Here is a 25,522-nt window from a genome sequence, read left to right as displayed (position 1 = left end):
AAGACAATGGATTGATACAAAAAAAAAGCCGAACAACATTACAGGTGATTGACAAAGGGATGGATGATCAAGAATCATATATTAAAATCCAGAAAGAAACTAAGAACCGAAATTAAAACAACAGGTCTTGACCGTCTCAGCTGGGCCTGGAACGGAAAGTCTCGTTTGGGTGAACAGCCAATCACAGCAAGAGCTCTGACACAATCAGCCAATCAGAACACAGAAGTGTAGCAGGAAACACTTCCCTTTTCTTTTTCAGTTTTTAATGTTTTCTCGCTTACAAACATTTGGGATTTAAACCTCGCTCTTTATTTGTATGGAAAAGTTTACACGGTAAGAACTAGTTGTAAATATGCTCATGTCTTTGAAATCATAATTTGCTGTTTTCTTGGTCATTTAGTCTTTAAGCATTGCTATTACATGTTTGTTTTTGTTGTTGTAATTTGTTCATTGTTTGTCACAGTTCTGACAGAAATTAGATTCTTGCTTTGTTTTTTTGACTGTCAAGGCTTCGAGTTTTTGATTTGAAGCTTGAGGGTGTTTTTACAACATTATTCGCATGTTGGACTAGCTTCAGGGAACTCTGTTAGCTCCAGAAGTTGTTGTTTAGTCTTGATTAAGTTCTACATTACGTTTTAATACAATGTCATTACGTGAATAGTATAATTATTTAAAAAATGATTAACTCAAGGTTCAATAAATATGAAGGGGAGAGTAAGATAGCATGGTTTCTTTTTCCACGTGCCAGAGAAGCATGTCGCTGCTTGTGACGCACTCGTAATTTGTGGAGGAGTTGGCAATTAGTTATTTAAGCTTCGAATAAAAAAGAATGCTTGTTGAGTTCATTAACATATTTATAGTACATAGCGTAGGTAAATGATCTGACCTAAAGTTATCAAGAAGATATACGCGACCCAGGATATTGTGTTAATATCAACGAAAACATTGATAGTGGAATAACAAAAACATTTGTCAGAAGTGGGATTCGAACCCACGCCTCCAGGGGAGACTGCGACCTGAACGCAGCGCCTTAGACCGCTCGGCCATCCTGACAGTTGTAAACATGGTGTCTCCCTGTTTGTTTTGAAGCTTTAGTAGTGGTTTCTGTTTATAAATTTGGTTAATGTGTTATAGCGATGGCGATCGCTGATTGGTACTGCCCCACCAGATATTGCAACAGACTGTACTCAGCCTCGATTATACAACGCATTTGCAGTTTTACTGTCGTCGCTGGCTGGCGAGCGTTTTGAAATAGCTGCTAGTTTAGCTTAGCCGCTTAGCTAGCTCGGCTGCTTGCGGATCCTGCATTCATACACAGAAATAAGTAAGTAATGTTGAGCGCTATTTGACAAATAGAGACACGGCTTCCTTGCGGGATAAACAAGCAGTCGCTGTTTTCGGTTGACGTGGGAATACCTCTTATTGTCAGAGTTTACGACACTTGCTTGCGAGGTTAGTTTTGTGACAGGTGCTAAGGATTAGCGAGAGCCTGTCGTTAAAAACGCTTCAGACGAACAGCTTGGTGGAGTTTGGCGAGTTGTGGATTGTATTTACACACAGGGACTGTGTTCTGTTGGGGAAAATATGTCCTGCAGTCGAACTAAATCCCTCACTAGAGTCACTTAACCGACCAGCTTGTCCAGTAATGACTTGACTTCACTCTGTTCCACTTTGTTTGTTTACTGCACTGTTTATAGCCTTAATGTGTAAACAAGCAGTACAGGCTTTTGTAAAATGTACGAAGCTCCTTTGGTGAGGAAGTTAAAAAAAACTAACATGAGTTTTATCTCCATTTCTTTTCTTCAGGCTGATAATCATGTCCTCCTCAGCCCCAAACAACTTCTCCTGGGTAGAGCCAGGAAAACTTGCAGGACTGGCCTTGCCCAGGATGACATGTGAATACCAGTATCTGCTGGACAACGGCATCCAACACTTGGTGTGCCTGTGTGAGAGGAAACCACCTTACCACGACTCCTGCCCAGACTTACAGCTCCACCACATCAAGATTGTTGACTTCACCCCTCCCTCACCCTGTCAGATTGATCAATTCCTCTCCATCGTGGAGGAGGCCAACTCCAAGGGAGAGGTATGATCTCAGATGTTGACTGGCTGTGCTTGATAGATGGTTACGCTGATATTTTCACAAGTCTCTCGGGCTGAGTGTTTTATTGTTTGATGGCTCAGGTTCCACAGTAATGTATCCTTAAACACGTGGCATAAATTTAACTGAGCATGTGTAACACTCCTGGAACAGGGATGATAGAGAGAAACAATATTTTATAATCTCTCATGTTATTCATCAATCTAACTTGTGTCCAAAATTCAACCCGAGAGTGTATTTTGAAACCGCTGAGCCACGTTGGTGTGAATCAGAGAAATGATTGTGTTGCTGTATTGTCGTCATCTTCAGGGTGTGGCGGTTCACTGTATGCATGGACATGGGAGAACAGGGACCATGCTGGCCTGCTACCTGGTGAAGACGAGGAAGATTTCCGGGATTGATGCCATCAACGAGATCCGCAGTCTGCGGCAAGGTTCGATTGAAACTCACGAACAGGAGAAGGCAGTGGTGCAGTTTTATCAGCGCACTAAGTAGTTTGAACACTTGTGTGCCTGTTGCTCAAAGTAAAATCAGTAAAAAAAACAATGTTTTTTAACTGGTTATACTTTTATTGAACGTCTGATCTCTACAAATCATACATATTATTATCTGGGGGGGAAAAAAAACATTGCTTAAATGTTCAAATTACAGAGACAAACATTTCTATGCTAACTCCGCTTTGGGCAAGATACTGTATACTATCGTCTATCTAGCAGTTTAGTACAGTTCTGAAGACTGTGGAACAGCTGTTGAATTTCCTTCACGCACTCGACGCCAGAGAGAAGAGACGCTGACGCTCCTTAAATGTGAGTTTTTCAGGCGCCGGCGCTCTCTTGACTTTCTCTTCCTGGTTTCTGCAAAAACCACAACAACAGCTGAATTACTTGAACTGTCATTTGTGAGGATTCAAACATCTGGTGCTGTTTTTAAAGACATTTATGTTGTATCGAGCATATTTGCTTTCCTCAGGGATGTTATTGAAATACTTCTAAAGTGTTTGAGAGAAATTAAATGTTTCCTTGTGACGAACAGGACGGGCATTTCAGGACATTTCCGTGTCATTCGGCATCATCAGTAGAAATGATTTACACTTGATTCATTGTACAGCTTGAAACACCAAAACTGTAAACTCACTCCTTCGGTACTTTGTTGTGAACGCCGTCACTCGGTTGGCTCGGTCTTTGATCTGCCAAAACCATGAACGTTGTGCCAATAAAATAAGCTGTCTCATGAACAGACTCATGTAAATAGATGTTACTCGAAGGATTTCACTTCAGCATGTTGGTAAAGTGTTACCTGTTGCTTCGTCTCTCTTTTGGGAGAGGTGGGTTCTTTCTTGCTCATCCGGCAGTTTTTGTTCACTGTTGTCATCCACATCCGAGCGTTTTTTATTCACAACCTTGAGGAAAACAAAGAATATTGAGGATTCACAGTAACGCAAATAAAAACATTGTTTGAGGAGGTATTAAAACACTGAAACTATATATTATCAAAAAAAATGCTAAAATTTAAATAAAAATGTATGAAAGGTGGAATTACTATTTAGAATTGATTAGTGTTGTTTTATTTTTGTCTCAATAACACAGCCTGGTATGTTTGCTTCATGCACTCGGGACATGTGTACCTGCTGCACCATATTAGGACACGTTTGATGCCCGTTATTTAAAAAAAATCACAAATAAACAACCACAATGTAAAAAGATTTCTAAAAAAAACAATCTTACCAAACATATTTCTTGCATAAAATATCAGACTTAAATAAAACACAATGACAATGAAACATTTTTATGAGATCAGTGGACTCGTTTGTGGCCTCATTTATTTGGTATGATACTATTAGATATTTCTTAAGGTGACTAATGACGAAGTACAAAAAAAGCATTGCAGTTTAGGTTATTGCATAATTTGAGTGTTTTACTCTTGAATGTCACAAACAATGTCTGTCATGTAAAAAGCCAGAGCCCAGGTTGGTGTCATCCTCACCTGAGCTCGCTTCTCCAGCTGCTGCAGCGTCACCATCATGTCCAAATCATCGTCGTCCTCGTCCTCGTCCTCTCCTCTCTGCTGAATTTCGCGCAGCCTCTTCTGAAATTGCCACTCCAGGTTGAGCCTCCTGAGTCGGTCGTTCTCCTCGGCCGTGCGCTTGGCTTTGGCCTGTAGATCTTGCACCTCCTGCTGCAGGAGCTCCACCATGTGCAGCCGCTGCTGCTCCTCCAGCTTCTCCTGGGCCTCCCTCCTCCACGGGTCACCCAGCACCGGGGGGGCGTTTGTCCTGGTGGCCCCTGTGCTCTTCCTCTGCTGAGGTGGAGGCTCTTGGAAGGAAACGTGTTTAGTTGGAGTGACGCTCACATGCGGTTTTGCCGCTGCATCTCTTTGTGCGTTTTTTTGCTGCAGCGATGATTGGGGCAGCTTCTTCACCGCAGATATGGGACATGCGTAGATGTGATCGGCTTGACTCTGAGGACTCTGCTTGTGTCCATTGAGTTTCAGGTTCTGGCCGATCTTTGCTGCCAGCAGAGAAGAAGCATGCTGAAAGGTGGTGAGTGGGGGATTTGCCTGAGTGTTCGCCGCCCTGGTCACGGGGATGTCGATGCGTATTGGCTGGATTGAGGGCGTGGGCATCGAATGTTGTAAAAACGGGGTTCTCCAGACACCGGCACAGCTTGTGCGGCCGCCATGGTGTTGTTTTGTGGAAGGACTGTTATCAGACAGGATGTCATGAGTAGAAACACTTGAACGAATGGGGAAGGATGAATAGTAGCTGGCAGTTTGCTTTGCACCCGGGTCCCTTTGTGGGCATATGTTCCGCTTTATGTCCAGCAGGGGGCCTCCGCTCTCCACACACAAGTTCTCCTGTGAGAGGGCTTGGCGCTGGAGGAGGAGACAAAGATTTTATTTCATTCACTGAGCTGTACTTGTTCAGTTAAATAGAAATATAGGCACTCTTAGAAAAATGAATAAGTAAAAACGTACCATAAATGTCCTCTTACTGGAATTTGGTCTCTCTGAAGGTCCCAGAGACACTTTTAATGTTTGCTGTAGCTGAGTGGATTCAGATCTGCTTTTGTCCAGAGATTTAGTGGTTGGAAGTGTCAAATATCCTTGGTGAAATGTCTGAATGGACACACACAAAAAAAGAAATCAAAGGGAGGTCAACACAGAGGACGTTTCTCTAAATCGCTATTTTTCTGAGAGTAAGTTTGTATTTTTCTCCCAGAAAGTCTAGAAAATCCAACATGTTTAGAAAAATATCTCCTCCACATAAAAGACACGAAAACCTGGCATGTAGTGATGGAAAAAGTGAAAGCTTTGCCTATCAATATCAAAGTTTTACACTTTTCATTGCACAACCTGTCCTTTCAATAAAAGATATTGTGCGATGCTGAATAAATCTGATCAAATATGTATTAGATTGTCTTTCACCCGCTTCCTTCCGGGGTCGCTACAGCAGATCGTGATCTGCATGTTTGACTCGGCACAAGTTTTTTAAACAAATGCCCTTCCTGACACAGCCCCCGGTGGGATTACTACCCCGAACTTCCACCCTCTGGCTTTCTAACCTCCAGGCCACCACTGCGCATTAAACAAACAATGTAAGAAACATGGGGAAATCTCACCTCAGTGCAGAGATTGATGCTGGAAACAGAAGCAGTGTTTCCTCTTGCAACTGGGTCAACGGGTTCATCCTCATCCTCCAGGCCAAAGTCTGCAGAAATGAGGAGAAAATAAAAGTGCTGGAGCTATTTTTTTTATGACTCACCCTCGAGCATTAAGCATTTCACATTTAAAAAAAACCCAAAACAAACGTAGCCTGTACTGCCAGCAGCAGTGAACAATCAGAACAGAGGTGCACTCACTGGTCATGTTGGGGTTGGAGCGATAAAGTTGTCTGTTTCTCTGCATCATTTGCTCTTTCTTTCTTCTACTGCTTCCGAGGAGCTGCTCAGGGGGAGTTGGATCCATGTCGCCATACAGCACCAGTGCTTTGCTGTTTGGCTTAGCCTGGCCTCTTTCGACTTGTGAAGCAAAAGAAAAAAGGCTTTAATTAAAGGAAGGACAGTGAAGGCGTCTCTCTCGCTCTCTCTCGTTCTCGCTCTCTTTCTTTCTTTCTCTCACAGTATGTTGGGATCTAACCTGCATTCCTTTGTGGAGCTGGCTCTCTCAGCAGAGCCTCGAGGCCGTGGTAGCTGGCGCCGAGTTTTTCAACCCGTAAGGTCACAACAGGGCCGGTTTGCATCATGATCGCTGCTGCCCTAAATGAATGTGAGATAACCGGGTTATTTCTCCATTTCCTTGCTTTATTAATTGTGAGACTGCAGGGAGACTGCATCTCCACTGTTTAATTCTCTCATCCGATTATGTTATGCACTGAAACACTCTTTCATGTTGGAGGAATTTCTGAAGGAGATTTACTTCAGGCAGAAACGTTGGCTTTCTTCTTGCACTTGGCAATTGTAAGAAATTACCCTATTTTGCTTCCATCATTTCACACCGTTTAGCTGTGTTTTTGTCTGTAGAGCCATCATCATTCTACCAATCCTCAGAATGAAATATTTTTTCACTTGAGCTTTTATCAACACTTCAGGTGCAACATGAACATATAATATGATTAAATCCTTTCATCATTCTCTGCAGAAAGACAGGTTTTATGTGACATTGATGTCTTATTAAATGTTGAACATGTACACCAGTCAACAGAATCTTGGCAAAATAATTTTTCAAACAAGTTTTGGGCTTATCAAACATATTGTGGAATAACCTTTACAGACTGATTGTGACACATTTAGTTACTTTCCCTCCGTTTTTATTCCTGCAGTGTCCATATTATGTAATAGTTGCAATATAGAGGCGCCTGCAGCTTACTCCAACTCATCAACAGGGCATCAAGCCACTCCCAGTTCAACTGAGGAATATAACTATCATGTTTTCAAGCCCGAGCTTCTTCATTCATGACCGTAGGTATGGATCAGAGTCTCGATTATATTTCAGCTCTCCTCCCCCTGTACCAGAGCTTATACACACTATTCTCATATACTAATGTCAAATTTAACATCCGTTTGGTTTGTCTGTTAATAGTAATTTCCAGCTATATTTTGGAGGAACTGTCGAACAGACGAGCAGCCTTTTGTTTTCTTGTTGACTTTTGATGCAACAATGGAGCAGAAATCCCACCAGTGAAACCAGACGATGCCTCTCCAAAGCTGATAAAAGGTCAGTGTAATCGGCCAGTGACAGATGACGGGTCAAGTCGCAGTCAGGGATCTCATTTTGAGAGGAATCAATCCTGGACGTTTTAATCTGGACCGACAACCTGGCTAGCATCCCTACAACGGCTGACGACACAGGCTGGACCCCTCCAGCTGTATGAGAGGCTGTTGAAAGATTTGACTACCTTTCTTGGCTGACTCCAATGAGGCTCTGACCGTCCACGCTGAGCAGCTGATCTCCAGCTGCTAACTTGCCGTTCTGCACACAGAAGAGATGCACATGACTTGGTTCAATCTGAGCAAAAAAAGATTCCTAGTTTCACAGATCGTGTTCAGTTGAGAAAGTTCTCACCATTTCAGCTGGCCCTCCCTTAACAACAGATTTGATGTAGATGCCAAGGTTACCCTGGCCTGCTCCCTGTGGAGAAAGAAGAGATATGCTGTTCACTCACTGAAATATGTTTGCATATTTTCGGTGTTACAGTGACCAGGGGGGAAAAAATGTCACCTTGGCAGCAACAATGCTGACCCCCATCCCACTGTTCAGGGGCTTGTTCAGGGTGATCGTAACGATCTCTGGCTGCCTGTGTGCTGCCTGTCCGAGAAAATGGAATATATCGCTTTATACAAGAATGCGATCATCCTTGAAATCATTTGAGGCCACGGGGGATTTTTGTTTACCAAGTATGTGTTCTGTCCAGGAGGAGCAGACTCGCTGAAGTACAAGGTCCAGTCGCCTTTAGAGTTGTGCTGAGTGGCCAGAGAGCAGAGACCTATGAGAAGTGGATGTTATTTATCACAAAGATCAGACAGGAATCATGCATCAGATCTGTTAAAAATCCCAAAAACACCCCACACCTTTCTGGCATATTGGCTCCAAAAACTCCCTAAAGCCTTGAGGGATTCCTCTCACAGTGTCACAGGAGTATCCTCCCTCCGGCAACAGGAAGGGCAGATGGAGGTCGAGGCCCTCCTCCAGCTGGATGTCCCGTCCTTCACTCCGAATCAGGTTATCCGCCGAGGCTTCGGCAGCCGTCACCACGGCATCGATCAAACCCTGGAGTGGGAATGACGGGCGGCGGACATATTTCAGGGAAAAGGTCGATCCAGTGTCTAAAGCGGATTGGCATTTGTCATTGTGTGACAAGGCAGCAGTGTAGAGGGAACATCCAATCTGACTGCTGCGACTTTCTGAGCAAAAAAAACCAAACAAATACCGACCCTGACCTCTGACACCCTGCAGAGGTAGACATCAAATTAATGATGCTTTGATGCCACCCATGTTCATTGGGTTCCAGCATTAGGGCCAGAGGTAAGTTTGGGAGGTTTCCAGCTGGAATGAATCCTACAAGCTGAAAAATGATGCTGCAGTCACGCGCCCTTCAGGTGGTCACTTTTCTTGCTACTTTGGTGTGTTTGCTTGCTTTCAATTTGAAAAGAGTAAACTTGGACGCCATAAAGCAGTATGCTCGTGTCCATAAGAGTAATATATTAAAATATTAACATGGTAAAATGTTGAGAAACATGTTCAAAGCATGAAAAATGTTTAATAAATGAAATGAGCCAATAAATAGGCAATAAGAAGAAGAGTACAAATGAGTCATACATTACATAAGATTTTTATGACCAAATTGTATCTTGTCATTTTATTTGAGTTTTAATGAGCCTAAAAGTGAAAGGAATGAAGGTCTCTGTGTAACTACTGGATTTTAATTGGAGCATATTATAAAATCTTCCTGAAGGAGTGTATATGAGGTAAAGGGCTCCTTTCAGAAGGGCAACAGTGATCAAAGGGGGATTCTGAGGAAATTCAAACGCTGAGGTTGTCATAATTGGATGTGCATTTATCAAAGAAAACCATAATCTGGATCAGGAAAACGCCCCACTGTTCATCATAAAGGTTCATCATGAAGGTTTCTGCATTTGTATCCTGGTGATAGTGGGTGTTTTTGCCAATACTCTGCTTCATTTTAACATTTTTGCTAATCCATGAGTAAAGAGAAGGTCCACAGCCTTTTTTTTTTGAGTGACAATCTGTGTGGGCAGGAGGGGGAACATGTTAGGAAGCAGTGCTCTAGGTTATAAGAGTGGAGACTGTTCATATAAAGGTAAAGGTGTTTGACTAGCATTGTTCATTTTACTCTTCATGATTGTATTTTGACAGTACTTTCTTGCATTTCTTAGCATTTTGGCAATAAACATCAATAAGTTCTAATTAACTTTCTTGTATAGGAAACCAGTGTGTGCTAACCTTAGGACTGCACCGTCTCTGTCACTCTCATTGTATTAGTTTTAAGTCACAATATCTACTATTGGCGGTGTCTTTATACCCTGTACATTTCCTATTAATGAAATGCCTGAAACAAAATTTTCTTCAGCATTTTCCCTACAATGTATTTATTGTAGGGAAACATGTATTTATTTATGAGAATTGTGTCTATTCACTGGACAGCAACAAAGGATTACCCATAAGTGATTTCCAAGGTTGTCTGAACTGAATTGAAAATGTATCCTATCTCAGCTTAGTGGAAAACTTGATGGTGTTTAAATTTTTTATGTCACAGGAAACAGTTCTTTTTTTCTTTTTCTTTCTCTTTTTTTTTTTTACTATTGTACACCTCACATTCACCAAGTTATTAGAAAAATGTCTCATTCAAAATATCTAATCATGTCATGCAAGATTGCTTGATGTTTCACCCCCACCAGTGAATTCTTCTAGTAAATCAAGCCATCCTTATGATATAATCAGATGTAACATGACCTGGATGACTGATAATCTTCACAGACTTCCTTCAAAAGCAATAGGATAATGTGACACCTCACTTAACCATCATCCATACATTATTTATCATCATATTCATCATTTTCAATTATTCATGCTATTAAATCTATACAGCCGAGCTTCCATTGAAGCGTCCGCTACACTCGTAAGCTCTCACTTTAAACCTGAGGCCTTGCTTCAAAACACTCCCAACACTGTGTTGAGTCTGTGTTGTGAAATAAGCCCTCTGGTTTCTGTGTCCTGTTCCTGTTGGGACGGCTGTGTGAGTCTAAGAAGAGTGGCAGAGGAGTCTGGAGGTACTCACAGGGGGGATGTGTGGCTCATTGGTTGCATAGAGGTAGCCGGAGAGCAACATCTGCAGCTGCAGTGAGTTCAACTTGAAACAGGTACTCTGGATGTCCTTCGTGTCCCGCGTCGAGTACTTATTCATGGTCAGGAGCGTGGTTGCCTAGAAACAGGCAGGCAATGCTATTTTAACAGCTTGTTCCAAGTGAATCATGCGCTTCCACGTTGTGAATGAATCCTGAGAGCTCACAAATGTATTATCTGGCAAAAGACACTGAATTTCTCTCAGGAAAAGGACGCTTGGTTCTGGTTCATTTTCCAATTGAAGCTTTTACCATTTGTCTCCAAAATGTTTGGCGAATTTGACACTGTGGTCAGAGCGGCGCACACCTGGATGATGTGTCCCAGGTGGCAGTCAGCAGCCAGCTCCAGGCCCTGCCTCTCCGCCCAGGCCTCGATGGAGGAGAGCCTCTGACGGAGAGCGGCCCCCCAGTAGTGGGAGCGTAGACCCGGAGCGCCCTCGTCCGGGTTCATGAGCTGGTTGAAGAGCCAGGCGCTGATGAAATGGAAGAGCTGGGAGAAGAGCTGGATGGTGAGGGCCGGGTTGACCCGACAGCGGCGTAAGAGGGACATGGCGTTCATCAAGGTGTTCAGCACCATCTCTGTCATGACAAGAGAGAAATATCAAGTCGTGACGTTCAAAAGCAAAAAAAACCGAATCAGATAATTGGATTTTTAGTATGAATATCCAGACAAGTACCGATACCGGGTGGCAGTGGACCGTGTTGCTCAGGATCAATCAGAAACGTTGACAAATGCTTCCTCAGTTCATTTTGCAGACACTGCAGCAGGAAGCTTTGAGGAACGAAGCACAGTATGCACCAAATGCTTCAGAGCTGAGCAACATAAAACGTTCAATTGCTACATTATAAAACCTATAAACTGACACATATGTTATTAAAAATCCCTTCAAGACACAATATGGCATGTTTTAGTTGAATGTAAATCAATATAATCTTCAATAAAAAGCTGAATGAAACAAGTCTTGGTGTCACCTCAAAGACAATTAGTGATCTGATAAATCAGTACATCCGCCAAAGGCAGCATGTTTTACAACTTAGCTGCATCTGCATAGGTTTGTAATACACGTTTATACCACAAGTTGGTGAATTGATTCAGTCAAAGAAGCTGAAAGAGGAACAAAACAATGGCTGAAACTCCATTGAAGAACTGTCAAGTGACTCAACAGTGCCACCCAGTGTACACCAGACCCATTACTTATATATCATAGAGTGCCACTTTAAACATCAGTTTTAATGGAGTTAAATTTGTGATGCGGTAAGTAATTATTGCAGAAATTGTGCTGCACTTGGTAATTTAACTATTAATCTTTGATTGACTTCACTATTAATCTATGATTAAGACAGTCACTTACATTATTTATTTAATTGATGCTATTTCACTATAATTACTCTCCAGGGTACCTGTAGGCTCTGTGCACCAGTCGGGACAGTTCCAGCTGGCTCTGCTGTGTTAGCGGACTCAGGTCTTCGTCATGCTTGAGGAAGTTTAGGAGCTCAGAGGAGTTGGCCATCCAGAAGGCGAGAGCCCCGGCGATGGTCTGCTGCTTCTGGAACAGGAAAAGGAAGTTTGTGAAGTATGATAATAAGTAACACTGAAGTATGCTTTGCAGATTCTAAGCAAAAACCGAGACTTGTACAACCACAATACTGTAGTGTATTCACTTTCCACCTTGATAGAACAAATGAATGTTCACCCATTTAAAAGAATGTAAAGTGATGTAGTGTAACATGACAGATTATCCTAAAATAGACACAATTTGTAATGGAAGTATCCCTGTTTTTGTTGCAATATGCACTTTAGTTATTAGTGTTCGATTAGCCGTTGTGATCTATGATAGCCATTATGTAGTACCACAATTTTGTCACCTTTTTACTTTGGTAATAAAATATTACTCTTATAAAATATTTGAGACAGTTACAATCCTACATCCCGTGAGCTTGATATTCTTCCATAAAAATTAACTGTCTCTGCCCTGTGAGTGAAAAATCTTTAAACTCCTATTTCATCATATCAAACCTCAGTCCTCCAAGCTGAAACAGAAAGGCTGTGCATAAATAGCCTTTACATGACCATTGATTATCTGAGCATCCTGAACTAAATGTTAATGTACCTATAAAAATACTTTATTAACCTGACAGGGAAGTAATTTACAGTGTACACAGCACAATATTAAATAGGTAAATGGACAAACGAGAATAAATAAGTACAGTATTAATGTAATCATCTTGTTTTTCTTCCTCTAAATAACTGGTGCAATCTAAACAGAAGGAAGCAATCACACAGTAACACTTCAGTTCACACAGTATTAAGACATGTTTGATTAAAGCAACTAATAAAAAGCCTATTGCTTTTTAATTCCAATATCTAGTAAAGTAACTTGACTACTGTCATCAATTCCCCAGTTCCAGTAACCTGCACAACACTTCCTGTCAGAAAATAAGACATCAATTTAGACTATTTATTTTAAAATACTTGTCTTCTCTGCAAATGTAACAGAAGTTCTCATGGACTTGCCTGGATGACCTTCCCTGTCATGGCCACCATCTTGCCGCTGATGGAGGTCACACGGTGGAGGCGTCCCGTGGGCGGGGAGCCTCGGCCGTAATGGCGTTGCAGAGCGAAGCGGCCCGCAGCGTAGAGGATGTACGCAGGTGAGAGCTTAAAATGAACTGTGGAGCTGTTGGTGTAATTTATGACTGCAGAGAGGAAGGGCTCCTCGGCTGTGAAGCCCACCAGCAGGGGGCAGGAGGACGTTGTGAGAGGGAAAAGCAGTGAGGTTACGACTGGGCATCTATCACACTCTGCATAACATTGGTTGCATACTCACTGTTATCACAGAATTGGACTCCAACTGGTAATCCAGGTTGGTCTGAGAAAGAGAAACGAGTTTCACTGATGATCTTTTATTTTGCAGTTTGAATAATTGATGTAGCGTTTGACCACAGCAGCTGCAGGTCACTGGACTGTCCAGTTAAAGATCACGTACCAGCTGCAGCTGCTTTCTGGGGCCTTTTTTTCTCCGAGGACAGTTTTTGTTGCTCTTTGTCGGACAAACAAACACGGCCGTCTTTCACTGGACTTTCAGTTGACCTGGAAATGAATGACAAGTGAGTTTTTGTAATTTGTTTCACAGTCAGATCCAGGAAGCTTAATTGTAAACAGTGAAACGTTTTACCCGTTCTCATCCTCGGACAACGTGTCAGCTCCTTTGTTCCTGCCCTTCTCTTTCTTCTTCCCTTTTTTCGACAGCGTCCTCTTAAAGTTCTGGATCACGCCTCCTTTTTCTTTCTCATGACCGTTTTCCATCTTTGTCTAGCACATAAAATCAACAGATATGTGTGAGAATTTGCACTAAACAGTTTGCATATTATGTAAGCGAAAGATTTCAGTGTGTTCACTTACTTCCACATTGTTCTTGTCTTTCCGGAGGACAAATCTTCCTTCTCTGTTGTCTGAGTTCCAGTGTAATTGAACAAGTAACGGTCTCTCATCCAGATCCAGTTTACGTTCTTTTTCCCCAACAGGACGTAGAGAGAATAGAGTCCTTATATCAGTTGTAGGTATAAGAGTTCCCTTCATACATCATAAACAAAAATATGTTTATTTGGACTATTTTGAAAAGTTTTATACGGTATATGAACTGTTTTAACTTGTTAAAGGAAGCATGCAATGAACAGTATTTTCTAATCTTAACTCATTGTTTAATTCTTATCGTTTGTTGTTACTATTATCGTTTCTCTATCATTCTGTCATCTTTACCACAGTGTTATATTTATGTATTTAGTCTGTATACGTTGATATATCTGTTGGTGTTATTTTGATATCTGATTTATTCTTAGAAGTGTATGCATTTTAATTGAGCTATATAGTTATTAGTATTCTCATGTTTCTATAACCAGTGTGTATTATGCGGGTGCTGGAAGGGCAGCACGGTGGTGTAGTGGTTAGCACAATGGCAATATCCCCAGTTTGAGTCTGGGCTTGGGGATGGAGTCAGCATACCCTGCTAAAGACTAGAAAACTAAGATTGGCTCCAATGCGAAGTCACCTTCAATTGGTATTGTGACTTATGTCTTTGTTAGGTATTTCTTAGTATTTTTATTTGAGGTTTTAAGTCATGACAATGTTCAACTTTCCTGTAGGATCAGCAACAAATTTTTTAATCAATTCGTAAAGTGTAGCAGAGCAAAAATGGCTTCCTTATGCACAATATATTTTTTCTTTTGGTTTTTTTTTGTTGTTGTTTTTAACAGAATATGCATATAAAACCAGCAATTCAACGTAAAAATGTCCTCTATAAATAAACCACATATATTTCTATTTTTTTAAAGTTCTCAATCACTTATCCTCCATAACCCGTCCGTACCTTTACTGCTGTGGATTTCGTACAGGGAGTAACTGGTCATCAGCATTTTCATGTCAGGTCTGAATTTCTCTGACAGAGTTTCGATGACCTCGCGAGTCGGAGAGTTGCTGCAAACTCGGAGGCATTTCGTGGCCACATTGCCTTCAACGTGGTCCTGGAGGTAGAAGCGCATCACGCCGTGAAACTCCAGGTTCTGACAACAGAAAACAGTTTTACAGTCGTTGCTACTTGTTGGTCCAAGAAGCTGTACAATTTTCCATCCAATTTAAAAAGTCTCTCTGACTTTTACTACTACACTGACAGTAAGTTAAACAGTCAACCAAATCTGACTTCATAAACCAAAGTGCAGTTAAATAATATGTTACAGAACATTTAACACAAACAAAGAATGAGTGGAAAAGGCCTAAGAGCAGAGACCAAAGCATATTGAGAGTCTCCCCTTATTATCATGACACAAAGCTTTGATTTTCAAGCTGATCTTTCATATTTAACAAACCCTCACAGATCATCTCAGTCTGACCCTAAATTTCCACAGTCGAGGTATATACACCATGAAACAGAGATATTGTCTTTCTGCCAGAAATATAAGGGGGGGGGGGGGGGGGGTGAATCATTCATTCTCTAACTAACTTTATTATTGGATCATTAGGGATGTAAAACAAACTCTCTGTATTTGAGTGTGTATCCACCTTCAGTGTTGAGACACTGTCATGGCGTCCTCCAAAGGTAGACCAGGACTAAGTAAGGAGCAGGTTTTAATTTCTAAAGTATCAGTTTTAAAACAAGCTGTGGAAGTTTCAGCTCACAGCATTGTTACAACAATTCCCCAACATAATAATCATAACAGCGTTCAAAATTCCAACTCAGGTTCAGCAACCTTTTTCAAACTCAAGTTGATCCGTTTCTATTCAAAACGTTGATAAATCGAATATGTGGTTATAGCAATTACATAAGATGCTCTCCAGGGTTGTAATGCATGATGTACATCATGAGCAGCAATAAGAAGCCTAAAGATGAATAATAAGTGAGGAATTGGCGTATCTTTTATTTTTATTGCGTCAGTTTATGAAGGCATCAAAGGGTTTATGGTCTCATAACATTGTCAGAAATACTCGTGGACGGAGTTTTCTGGATCAAACATCCATCTGTCTTCTATCCTGCTTTTCTCCTGTTCAGGGGAGCAGAGTGAAGGAGCCCAGCTCGCTATGGGCGAGTTCTCACTACAAATGTTCCACTTTGTTTCAGCCCAATCCTTGATGAGAGGTGTAGTTACACCTCTAATCTAAATCAAGCTCAGTTTCTCCATCTAAACTTCTGACAGGTCAAATCACGTGGTGAACTAAGCCCTATTGACTTCCTCTTCTTTTTATCCGTGTAATATAATGGAATCATCTGAAATACCAGTGGTCAGTGCGCATAGCTGAAGTTAATCCCTTCAGAATATCCACAAAGGAAATGTACTTGGTTCACTTCGTAACAGAACTGCATGTTTGACTTCTATCTACAGTGCAGCTTTATTATTGAGAGGTGAGGTTATATGAGGGAAATGGCAAATAACATTTGTTGCAGTTAACACCACCCAAGAGAGTAGATCTGTTCTCGACTTCACAAAGGTGTGTGATTCTGTGTGAAGCTCTTTAAAATGAGCTCAGTGCATTTAGTCTTTGTTTTTCAGCTCAACCAAAGAGTGAGTATGATAGCCGATAATATCAAAAGTCAGTAAAAGGTGAGACAAGGCAACAAGTCTCAGAAAGGCTGTAAGAATCTTTTAGTAACAATGTGTATAATTCTATTCTGTCGTTCTTTTATTGGTTAGGGAAAATAAAAAAAACAAAAACAAAGTCAGTTTTCTCTTCATAGCCAAATCTATTATCAAACCACCTTTTCTATAAGCATATAAAATGTTTCACAAACAAATCACAAACAAACTGATGGGACTCAAAACAATACCAGCTACAAAACTCACCTCGTCAGGTTGGCTGATTTCAAACAGATCCAGCCTGGTGTTGTTCCACTGCAGGATGACTTTGGCTAATTTCTCTCGTTCTTCCTCCTCAGGCATTTTTTTTTTCAGCAGTTAATTTTCTTAAGCTTCTGTGTGATCCGCTTCGCAAAAACGCCCGTCAGAGCAAAGAATCCTGTGACCAAAACTTATACCGGGGCTCCAACGCCTTTCTTCAAGTTGTTCCCCGTTGGTTCTATACACATTGTCCTCTGCAGTGAGTTTTTAAACATAATTGCCCATTTTCACATCCTCGTCCCCTGTTCAAGCCCCCCCACGCCCCTCTGCCCTCATTTAACAGGTCAGTGGATCTTTGTTATGTGAGGCAAACAGTTTCCTAATCATATGTCGGACAGAGGCAAGTGATTCCCGTCTTTATAGTCCTCCGCCAAACCCAGTCTGTCATTTTCTCATTAGCCCTGGAAAAGAAGGACTATACAATTAAACAATTATTAACAACTAATAAATAATTTGGTATAATAATCTAACAACACCACGGAGGACTTCATGTCAGACAGACAACACGCAGCAGTCCCACAAGCACTTTCACCATCCCCACAAGAGATTATCATTCTCTTTTTTTTCTTTCTTTTCCCTTTTTTTCTTGCAGCGACACGGATATTTACGCTTGAGGGAATCCCACTTCTCATGCATACCAGTGATTTTCGGCACAATTTCTGATTACATGTCCTCCTATTCAGTCAACTCCACGGATGTGGGACAGCTTTTGTTGGCAGATCCCAAGCTCTCTGGGTAAACCTTCAATGGAACAAAAGGACTAACAAAAACAACCCTCAATTATATATACAGTATAGCTTTAAGAAAAAAGAAAGTAGAACAATCAAGGGTATTGTTGTCTGTGTTGGAATATGCAGAGAAGATGTTTTAGTAGGAAAAACACTCCAGATTGTACCTTTATGTTTGTGTTCCTCAGTTAAACTCATGTGTTATTGACATTTTAAAATTTGAGTGTCTATTTTGTCTTCTTCTACTGGCCCTACATTTTGCATATGATTGTAGTTTAGCCACCTCTCTCCTGGAAAAAAATTAACTTGATCTCAATGAGACTTTTAAAGGTGAAAAAAATGTGATAATAGATCCACTTTGAAAGTCATGTCAGCTGAAGACAAATTTTCTAAGAAGTTTTTGTTTGACAAGCTGCAAATTGCATGAGCGGCACGGTGCGCTGTGGTCAGCACAGTCACAATACCCAGGTTTGAATCCAAGTAGTATGCATGTTCTCCCAGTGTGCTTGATGGTACACATTAGGAACTCCATCTCAACGCGTGCGTCTCGCCCAGTATCAGCTGGAATGAACTTTGGATTTCTGCAACACTACTTCGTATAGAGCCTCTGGAGATGTGAATGCAAGGCACATTCTTAAAAATTAAAAATAGGGAAGATTGTGATATATACGTAGATTTTGGGGCATCTAGCATCCTTGTACAGTTAAAGATGAAAATAATATTGGGTTAATTTGACAGAAAAAAAGGAATAAAACTCCAGCCTTTCTTCATAAATCCACACTTTCATAACCATTAATCATCTCCGGATCTGACTGAGCACTGCAGTTTTAAGGAACCATTATTCAAACTGGAGTAAATAGTGGCTTTGTTTTGGTGTATTTTTAGCTACAGATGTGGTGCAATAGTTCAGCTGTTTGCGTGCGTGCGTGCGTACTGCATTGCTCACTTTCATATTGATTCATTGTCATTATGTGCAGTTTTCTGTTATGTCTTTAATATAGTTTTATGACAACAATAAAGCTCCATGTCACAGAGAAATAATATGTTAGGGACCGCTTTGATGGAATTCGGTGGCATTGAGAGGCTCTCATCTCGTTGGAGCTCAAAAGCGCTTCACAAATAACCACATGGTGTCAAAATTGGATGTTTATCTGTTAAAATGAAACACCGACATCCAGCCAAGCAAGAGGCAAACACACACAAGATTGAAAACTTAACAGTTCTTCTTATCTCTTCAGGTGTAACACAAAAATCTGTCATTTTTTTTTAAGCGTGCCGGCACCTGAACAGCAATCGGCCTGAGGTGGAGTAACGTCATCAGTCAAGATAAAAATAATATCCACTGCTGAAAATTAGCACTGCTGAGGTGTGAGGCTGCAAAGATGTGGAGCTTGTTTTTTCTTCCCCTTAATTTACTTGAAAAAAAAACCCCCAACAACCTCAAACTAATATACCACAATTGAGCAAAACCACCAGTGAACAGTCCTTTTCGAGGGCTTTGATTGCACAGGTTGCAGTAGGACTGTGTAATGTAAACACAGGATATCCAGTTGAAAATAATTCAGTTCCTGCTCTTCAGAGATTCAGTTTTTTCTTCATGTGATGAAAACACTTCCTTCTACATCCTTTGTTTCTGTCCTCCTGTCAAGAAAACAGACGGCAGTGTCAGTGTTTTTTTAAATCTAAATTTAAATTTGTCATTGTTGTAGACTCCGCTTGTGTTTTCTAAGATTCTTCACTACTGATTCTCCATTTAAAGACTGTCATCAGTTTTCTACCCATTATCTTGTATCGTTATGAATAATGTCTGATCATAAAATTTTAATGTAATATCCACAAAATTCATTTACCTTCCTAGATTTTCAACATCCTCCATCGTGGCTGGCAGGGCGACTCCTCTCATCTCAGGTAACATCATGACCAAACCGCTGTACAGCACCGACATCCCACCTGTGGCCAGTGGGGCATTTGTTTTATACAAACAACACGCTAAAAGTTTCTTTATCTTGTTTTAATACATATTCATAGATGATAACCCTGGCAGGTGGAAAAGCATACATTACCGTAAAGAAGAAGTGGCAGCTCCTTCCAGATGTTTGCCAGTCTGTAGAGTATAAACGGGGCCGCGATTGCCCCGATGTCACTGGCTGATGAACACACTGACACACCCACATTTCTGCAAGAAAATGAAACGAGGATCAGTATCTCTGGAATTAAGCCATAAAGGTTGAAATTCCAACAGTTTTCATCCTAAAGAAACCAACAACTTCAGTCGCAGCAGATTCATTTTGGAAGTAAATCCTGCAATGACATTTTGTAATTTCATGGTTATCTATCAAATATCAGCTGTGGTGTCTCACAACAGATTCTTACGTTATATTTCACACTTTACTTCGCTTCTTCAGGTATATTCTGTGCAGTAGGGCACAAAGTTGCGGTTTTGTGAAGCGGTATCTGAAGGTTAAAAAAAAAAAAAAAAGAGTTGCACCTCCTGGTCCAGCTGGCAAAAACAAAAACTTTAACAGTTGTTATTCCAGATATGTTGTACAGCTTGTTGGAAACATGTACAAAGCCAAATTGAGACACTTTGGGATTTTGGCTGTTCTGATGCTGTTTTACTGCAAATGTCTGTTTGCAGGCCCTCCCAAATATTTGTTTCTAAAATATACACGAGCACGTCACTGTGACCTTAAACAATGTTACTTTGAAAAACTACTTTCTTCTTAGTAACCTGCACTGGCAAACACATTTCACATGGTTCATAATGTCGTTTTCACATCCAATACAACTCATTTCTCAGTCTTCACAGCTCAGCGAAGGAGGAGAAAAAATCAACACTGCATGATTTCACACCTCAGAGGTGTTGGATACATCTCTGTGTTCGCAAAGTTCACCGTCTCAATCCCGATGGCGATAGCGAGTCTTCCTATGATCGCGACTGACTTTCTCAAAAAGGAATAATCTGTGAAGACATACAGATTAAAACACAAAGATGAGAGGCATGACTTTGCCAACTAAATATGTATCGTTTCAGTAATGATGCAGTGTTACCGACCAGCAGGCACAAATGGCACTGCGAGGCAGGCGATGCCTCCAGTTAAGTTAGTGATGGCCATGAGGGGGCGTCGCCCCACTCTGTCTACCAGCAGATAGAAGATGAGTCCAGTGGGAAGCTCCACCACAGCAGAGATTAGGAAATCCAGGTAGAGATTATCTCCTATGATTCCCAGCCGCAGGACAAGGCCTTGAAACACAACTGTGCTTGTAAACCTGAATCAGAACAACCAATTTGTACAATTTATATCACAGTCACATCCGGCAGGAACAATCAGTGTGGCTTGTGTGAAACTGACTTACCAGGCATATATTAAAATTAATGTGTTTTTTCTTACAGTTGGTGTTTTGAACAAATCCATTATGGAAACCGGATGTAATTCTTTCTTTTCCTCCAGAAGAATTATCTGAAAATGTTTACGTTGAATGTTTAAGGAGTAATGCAAATCATCCATTTCATAGGTAATCAGGAGAAAAATCTGGATATTTGTCAAAAAATGGCACGACAGTTTCATAGCATGAAATCCTTGCAAATAAAAGTGATTGGGGGTTGACGAAATGATTTTCACCACAACAACAGCAACAACTTGAAGATACAGTGTCACCTTCTTTCTCAAACATGTCTAAGACAGACGCTTTCCAACAATGTAAATTAATCTAGCATACACTTCTAAACAGTATTGTGTGTGTGTGATGTGTGCTTTTTTGAGCATCTTTCCAATATACGCCGAAGCTTCAATGCATTAGTCAGTCAGCTTCAACACATTTGATTGTTGCATCAACTAAAGTCACCAAAATAAATATGTTACTTTCATAGTTATCTGAAGGAACATCATGATTTTACACAATCTGATGTTGACTGAAAGCAGCTGTGCCGATGATCTACACAAAATGATGTATTTGTAACTTCAAGAGGATTATATACTACAATGCAACTTCCTTTCAATGTATGGGGCGGCATTGTTCGGTTTGGAGAGCGGTCATTTCCCAATCGTAAGGTTGCCGGATCGATTCCCAATTCTGCCTGCCTACATTCTGAAGTGTCCTTGAGTAAGACACTGAACCCCAAACTCTCTGCATGAATGCAGTGTGTAAGTGAGTGGTTGGTTGTGGTCGACGGAGCTGATGGCACAGTATTGGCAGCCTTGCGTCTGTCAGTGTGTCCTACAGGCAGCTGTGTGTAGTTTACCACCATCGAGTATGGCGTGAATGATTAATACAATGTAAGGCATCTTTGAGTGTCCTGATAAGCGCTATATAAAAGCCACACATTATTGTGATACCTCTGAAAGATTTTGTGGTAGAGATCTCCCGTTGCATTTTGCAATTTCCTCAGTGACCTTCATCGCCTCGGTCATTCTTTTTTGTGAAAACAGCCAGCGTGGTGATTCGGGAATGAGCCTTAGTCAAAGCAAACACATGTCATGTGGCACAGCATCATCATTATCATCAGAATGAAATCACATGTCAATAGTACACATACCAGTGGTACGAGACAAATAGGATGCAAGGAAGACTCATGGCCAGCTGCAGAGTCCTCCATGAGGACAGAGCGTAAGCCAGCCCAGGCAGAATGATCATCCCAGTGGAGTAGAAAGTCCGGGTCACCATGGACACAAATTTTCTGTTTCTGGATCCAAAGAACTCAATAACTGTGTGGATAAGAATGAATATACGTTTGATGTGTTAGATGCCGGAAAAAAAGTGGACAAGCTCAAGAATTTGAGCTTGTTTGATGAGGTTGTGTTGGCGAGAGCATCTCCAGAATAGTGGCGCTTTTGGTGCTTTCTTGGTCTGCAGTGGTCTGTGGTTGAAGGAAAGGACAGGTGGTGAACCAGCAAAGGTCCGGATATCTGATCTGCCAGACTTCCTCATTGAAACAGCAAGTCAATGCCAAGGAAGATGTCAGGACACATGGTAGTTTGTTGCATGCGTACAGTAAAAGTGGGTTTGCACACTGTTTAGCCATACTCTTTGGTCATATTGTTATGGCTGATTGTTGTATACACATCTGTAAACTTGTAAAAAGCTATTTAATTGGGAGAACATTTTCTAGAGACATTCAAATCAATGAAGGGATCAAATAGGATACATTTTTGAAGATGGTGTACTTTCTAGTCATGTAATAATCTGTACCAGCACCTTAAATAAGAAGCTGTCACCTCCAGCCTCAAACCAGAAAAGTGATAATAAAGACCCAATAACTTCTTTCATTTCAACATACCGAGAACATAAGAAGTCGACCACGCTCCCTTTCCACAAAACCCTTGTGAAAACCGAAACATGAGCAGCAGCGGGTACGATGGCGACAGCATCCCTCCGATACCTGAGAGACCCAGACCAAGCATCGACACAATGAAACAGGACTTCCTCCCAAACCTGTGAAAGGAGCGTGGAGCATGTATAACTAATGATGACATTTCAAAACAAGCAGGTGGAGGAAAATGAAACTAAATGGCTACATGACGAACCTGTCAGAAAGGTAGCCGGTGACGAAGGCGCCGACAAAAAATCCAAAAGCCAAGCAAACCTGATTCAGATCAGCAAGCCAGGATCTCTCACAAACTAAAGAAAACTGGACAGGAAGGAACTTTATTCAGATCATAAATTTGAAAAAGCAATTATTTCAATTTGACGGCAAGTAAGAGAGACAAAAATATATATTTTAACAAACAAGAAAACAAACAAGGATTAACATCTACATAAAACAACTACCAAATAGGTTCACATGAATGTTTCTTATGACTTGAATTATTAATGATTAGCCGGCAATACAGAAAGTACAAAATCAGGAATTATTTTTAAAGACAAATGTATGACGTAAAACAAATGTCTACTGTGTGTTTTTAGCTACACCGTAATTTCGTTGTGCAATTTATTGTACAATGACAATAAAAGCTTCTAATTCTAATTCTAATTCTAAAAAAACTGATGAAAACTGCTGTGTATTTACTAGACATGCATTTAGAGCAAAATGTATGTCAATAGGAATTTCGCATCAGTAAAATACAATTTTAACCTTCCAGTAAATTAAAAAGTAATCTCAATATGTTAGAGCAAAGAGATAGTGGAAGCGTCATGCAGTTCATAGAGAATGTATTTTCTCAAAAGTTGCTCAAATTAAAACCAAAAAACCCCCAAACATATAAAAGTTGCATTGAAATAGTCATCATTTTTAATTTTCTTTTTCAGTATAGGTGTTGAATAATCTTCAATTTCAGTAAGAAATGTTTTAGCGAAGACAGAAGGAAGAAAGGCAAACTAAAGTATAAGTTGCATCTTGTGATTTATTAGCTATTGGTATCACGTTAGAAAAAAGAATGAAAAGAAACATCAAGGTTTTGCATGACTAGTATTGAAATTGAACTCAATCCCAGGAAGCAGCTTCACATGTGAACCAGTGACGCAGTTAATGCCGTCAGGCAGAACACAAATGAACAAACCTCAGAAACGGTAGTCGCGTGGCTCTCATCAAACACCCATCTGCCGTCGCACGCCACCGACCGGGTCGCGTTGGAAGTCACCTGCCAGTGGAGTTCGTCACACTCCGCTCGGTCCAGCTCCAACCTCTCGCAGCGGCTGAAGGACGCCGACTGTCCGGATCGAGGCACGGTCACCTCCCGCACCTCGGCCTCGGTCCAGCCGCATCGCTCCCCGAGGCGCTCGGACTCATGGGTCCAGCACCAGTGATCCGGAGTGTGGCCTAAGAAAACAACTCCCACCAGTATGAAAGCAAAAAGAACTACCGGGAGAGAACCGATTGTGACGATCTTCTTCTGGAAAAGCCCGAAGTCTCCGACGCACTCGATGAGCTGGTCGACGTCCGACATCCCTGCCGCTGCTGCTGCTGTGGTGACCGGAGCCATTTGTCTGGGAAGGTCTAAGAAAGGAGGCTTTTTTTTTTAAAGGCAGCAAATGGATCAAAGTCCATCGTCTTTCTCAGTAGTGAGTTTTGTAATCTTCTTCAGGGACATCAGCAGGTTTTCAGGTCGTGACACACTTTCAGGTCCCGGGACTTTTTGGATCCATGTCCTTCTTCTTTTTTCTTTTTTTTTTTGACAGTTTTCACTCAAACATGTTTATTGTGTGAAAACTCTACTATAGAGATAAACTATTGTTCAGAATTAGACCAAAATTGGGCAATCATTAAGGTCAAAATGTACTCTTTTTTTTTAGCCTGTTTGTCTTCCGCGAACTGAATATTCATCTTATACAATATTTACATAATGTGACATGAACATTAACCAGGGACCATACATTTCAGGGAAACAAGGCATACTTTAATCTGGGTTTCTGAGTTTGGTTTTTCAATAAATGAAATGAGCTGACGTCACTGGTCTACTTTTTCCTCTCATTAATCCCGTCTGTGGACGGAGGAGTTTAGTATTCACAGCGCTGATAAAATGCGCTGGACTGAGGGTCGGTCTAGAGGACTCTGGCAGCGGTGAGAGAACAGCACCTTCCCATGTTGGTCCACAACAAAGTCGCCTCCCAACTGGAACAAACATGCAGGGGAGAAAACAATAATATTAATTAATAATTTGTAAATCTCTGTGCCCATTTCATCATGCAAGAAAAAAAACAAAAAAGCTGCTTCTTCTTCGGTTACCATCTGTGATTCTCAAGAATCATATTTTTTTTACTTCTTACATCGTTGTCCACATTTACAATACCTATGTTTATTTTTTGTTCTTGTGAAGTAAGGATTTCGAAACATGGACGTAGGGATGAAATGTGTAATTTCACCTGAAACATGTCATCTTGAATTGATGGGAGTCCTCTGGGAAACTGCATTTTATCTGCCACATATTCAGCGTAGAGCAGCATGTTACCAAATTGCAGCACTTTCTTCAGAGACGCTCCCAGGCCAAACGCAGCGTACGTCTGCAGCACAG

The 25,522-nt window shown here is 41.1% G+C and overlaps 3 protein-coding genes across 3 annotated transcripts; 1 reads left to right on the top strand and 2 right to left on the bottom strand.

The window, feature by feature from the left end:
- The first annotated feature begins 1,143 nt into the window (after positions 1 to 1,143).
- Positions 1,144 to 3,322, top strand: dusp23b (dual specificity phosphatase 23b). Its single transcript, XM_080512306.1, has 3 exons — positions 1,144 to 1,324; positions 1,807 to 2,086; positions 2,411 to 3,322. Exons 2-3 carry the CDS (start codon positions 1,817 to 1,819, stop codon positions 2,594 to 2,596), a joined length of 456 nt encoding a protein of 151 aa, XP_080368432.1. The 5' UTR covers positions 1,144 to 1,324; positions 1,807 to 1,816; the 3' UTR covers positions 2,597 to 3,322.
- Positions 2,862 to 16,887, bottom strand: afdnb (afadin, adherens junction formation factor b; the record flags this gene model as incomplete). Its single annotated transcript, XM_080512634.1, has 22 exons — positions 2,862 to 2,976; positions 3,236 to 3,287; positions 3,398 to 3,500; positions 4,085 to 4,702; positions 5,719 to 5,807; positions 5,959 to 6,117; positions 6,236 to 6,354; positions 7,494 to 7,567; positions 7,661 to 7,726; positions 7,817 to 7,903; positions 7,990 to 8,081; positions 8,167 to 8,365; positions 10,395 to 10,538; positions 10,766 to 11,037; positions 11,136 to 11,230; positions 11,860 to 12,005; positions 12,974 to 13,260; positions 13,446 to 13,549; positions 13,635 to 13,762; positions 13,862 to 13,968; positions 14,826 to 15,018; positions 16,792 to 16,887. 22 exons carry the CDS (start codon positions 16,885 to 16,887, stop codon positions 2,862 to 2,864), a joined length of 3,345 nt encoding a protein of 1,114 aa, XP_080368760.1.
- Positions 16,888 to 19,419: 2,532 nt separating this feature from the next.
- Positions 19,420 to 24,457, bottom strand: slc22a3 (solute carrier family 22 member 3; the record flags this gene model as incomplete). Its single annotated transcript, XM_080513163.1, has 10 exons — positions 19,420 to 19,523; positions 19,637 to 19,749; positions 20,427 to 20,535; positions 20,629 to 20,843; positions 20,931 to 21,034; positions 21,911 to 22,028; positions 22,111 to 22,279; positions 22,852 to 23,006; positions 23,099 to 23,202; positions 24,071 to 24,457. The coding sequence occupies 10 exons, from the start codon at positions 24,455 to 24,457 to the stop codon at positions 19,420 to 19,422; spliced, it is 1,578 nt and encodes a 525-aa protein (XP_080369289.1).
- Positions 24,458 to 25,522: the final 1,065 nt, after the last annotated feature.

Source organism: Blennius ocellaris (genome assembly GCF_963422515.1).
Source record: "Blennius ocellaris genome assembly, chromosome: 17".
Taxonomy (NCBI): Eukaryota; Metazoa; Chordata; class Actinopteri; order Blenniiformes; family Blenniidae; genus Blennius; species Blennius ocellaris.
This window is presented reverse-complemented; position numbering and strand designations above follow the sequence as displayed.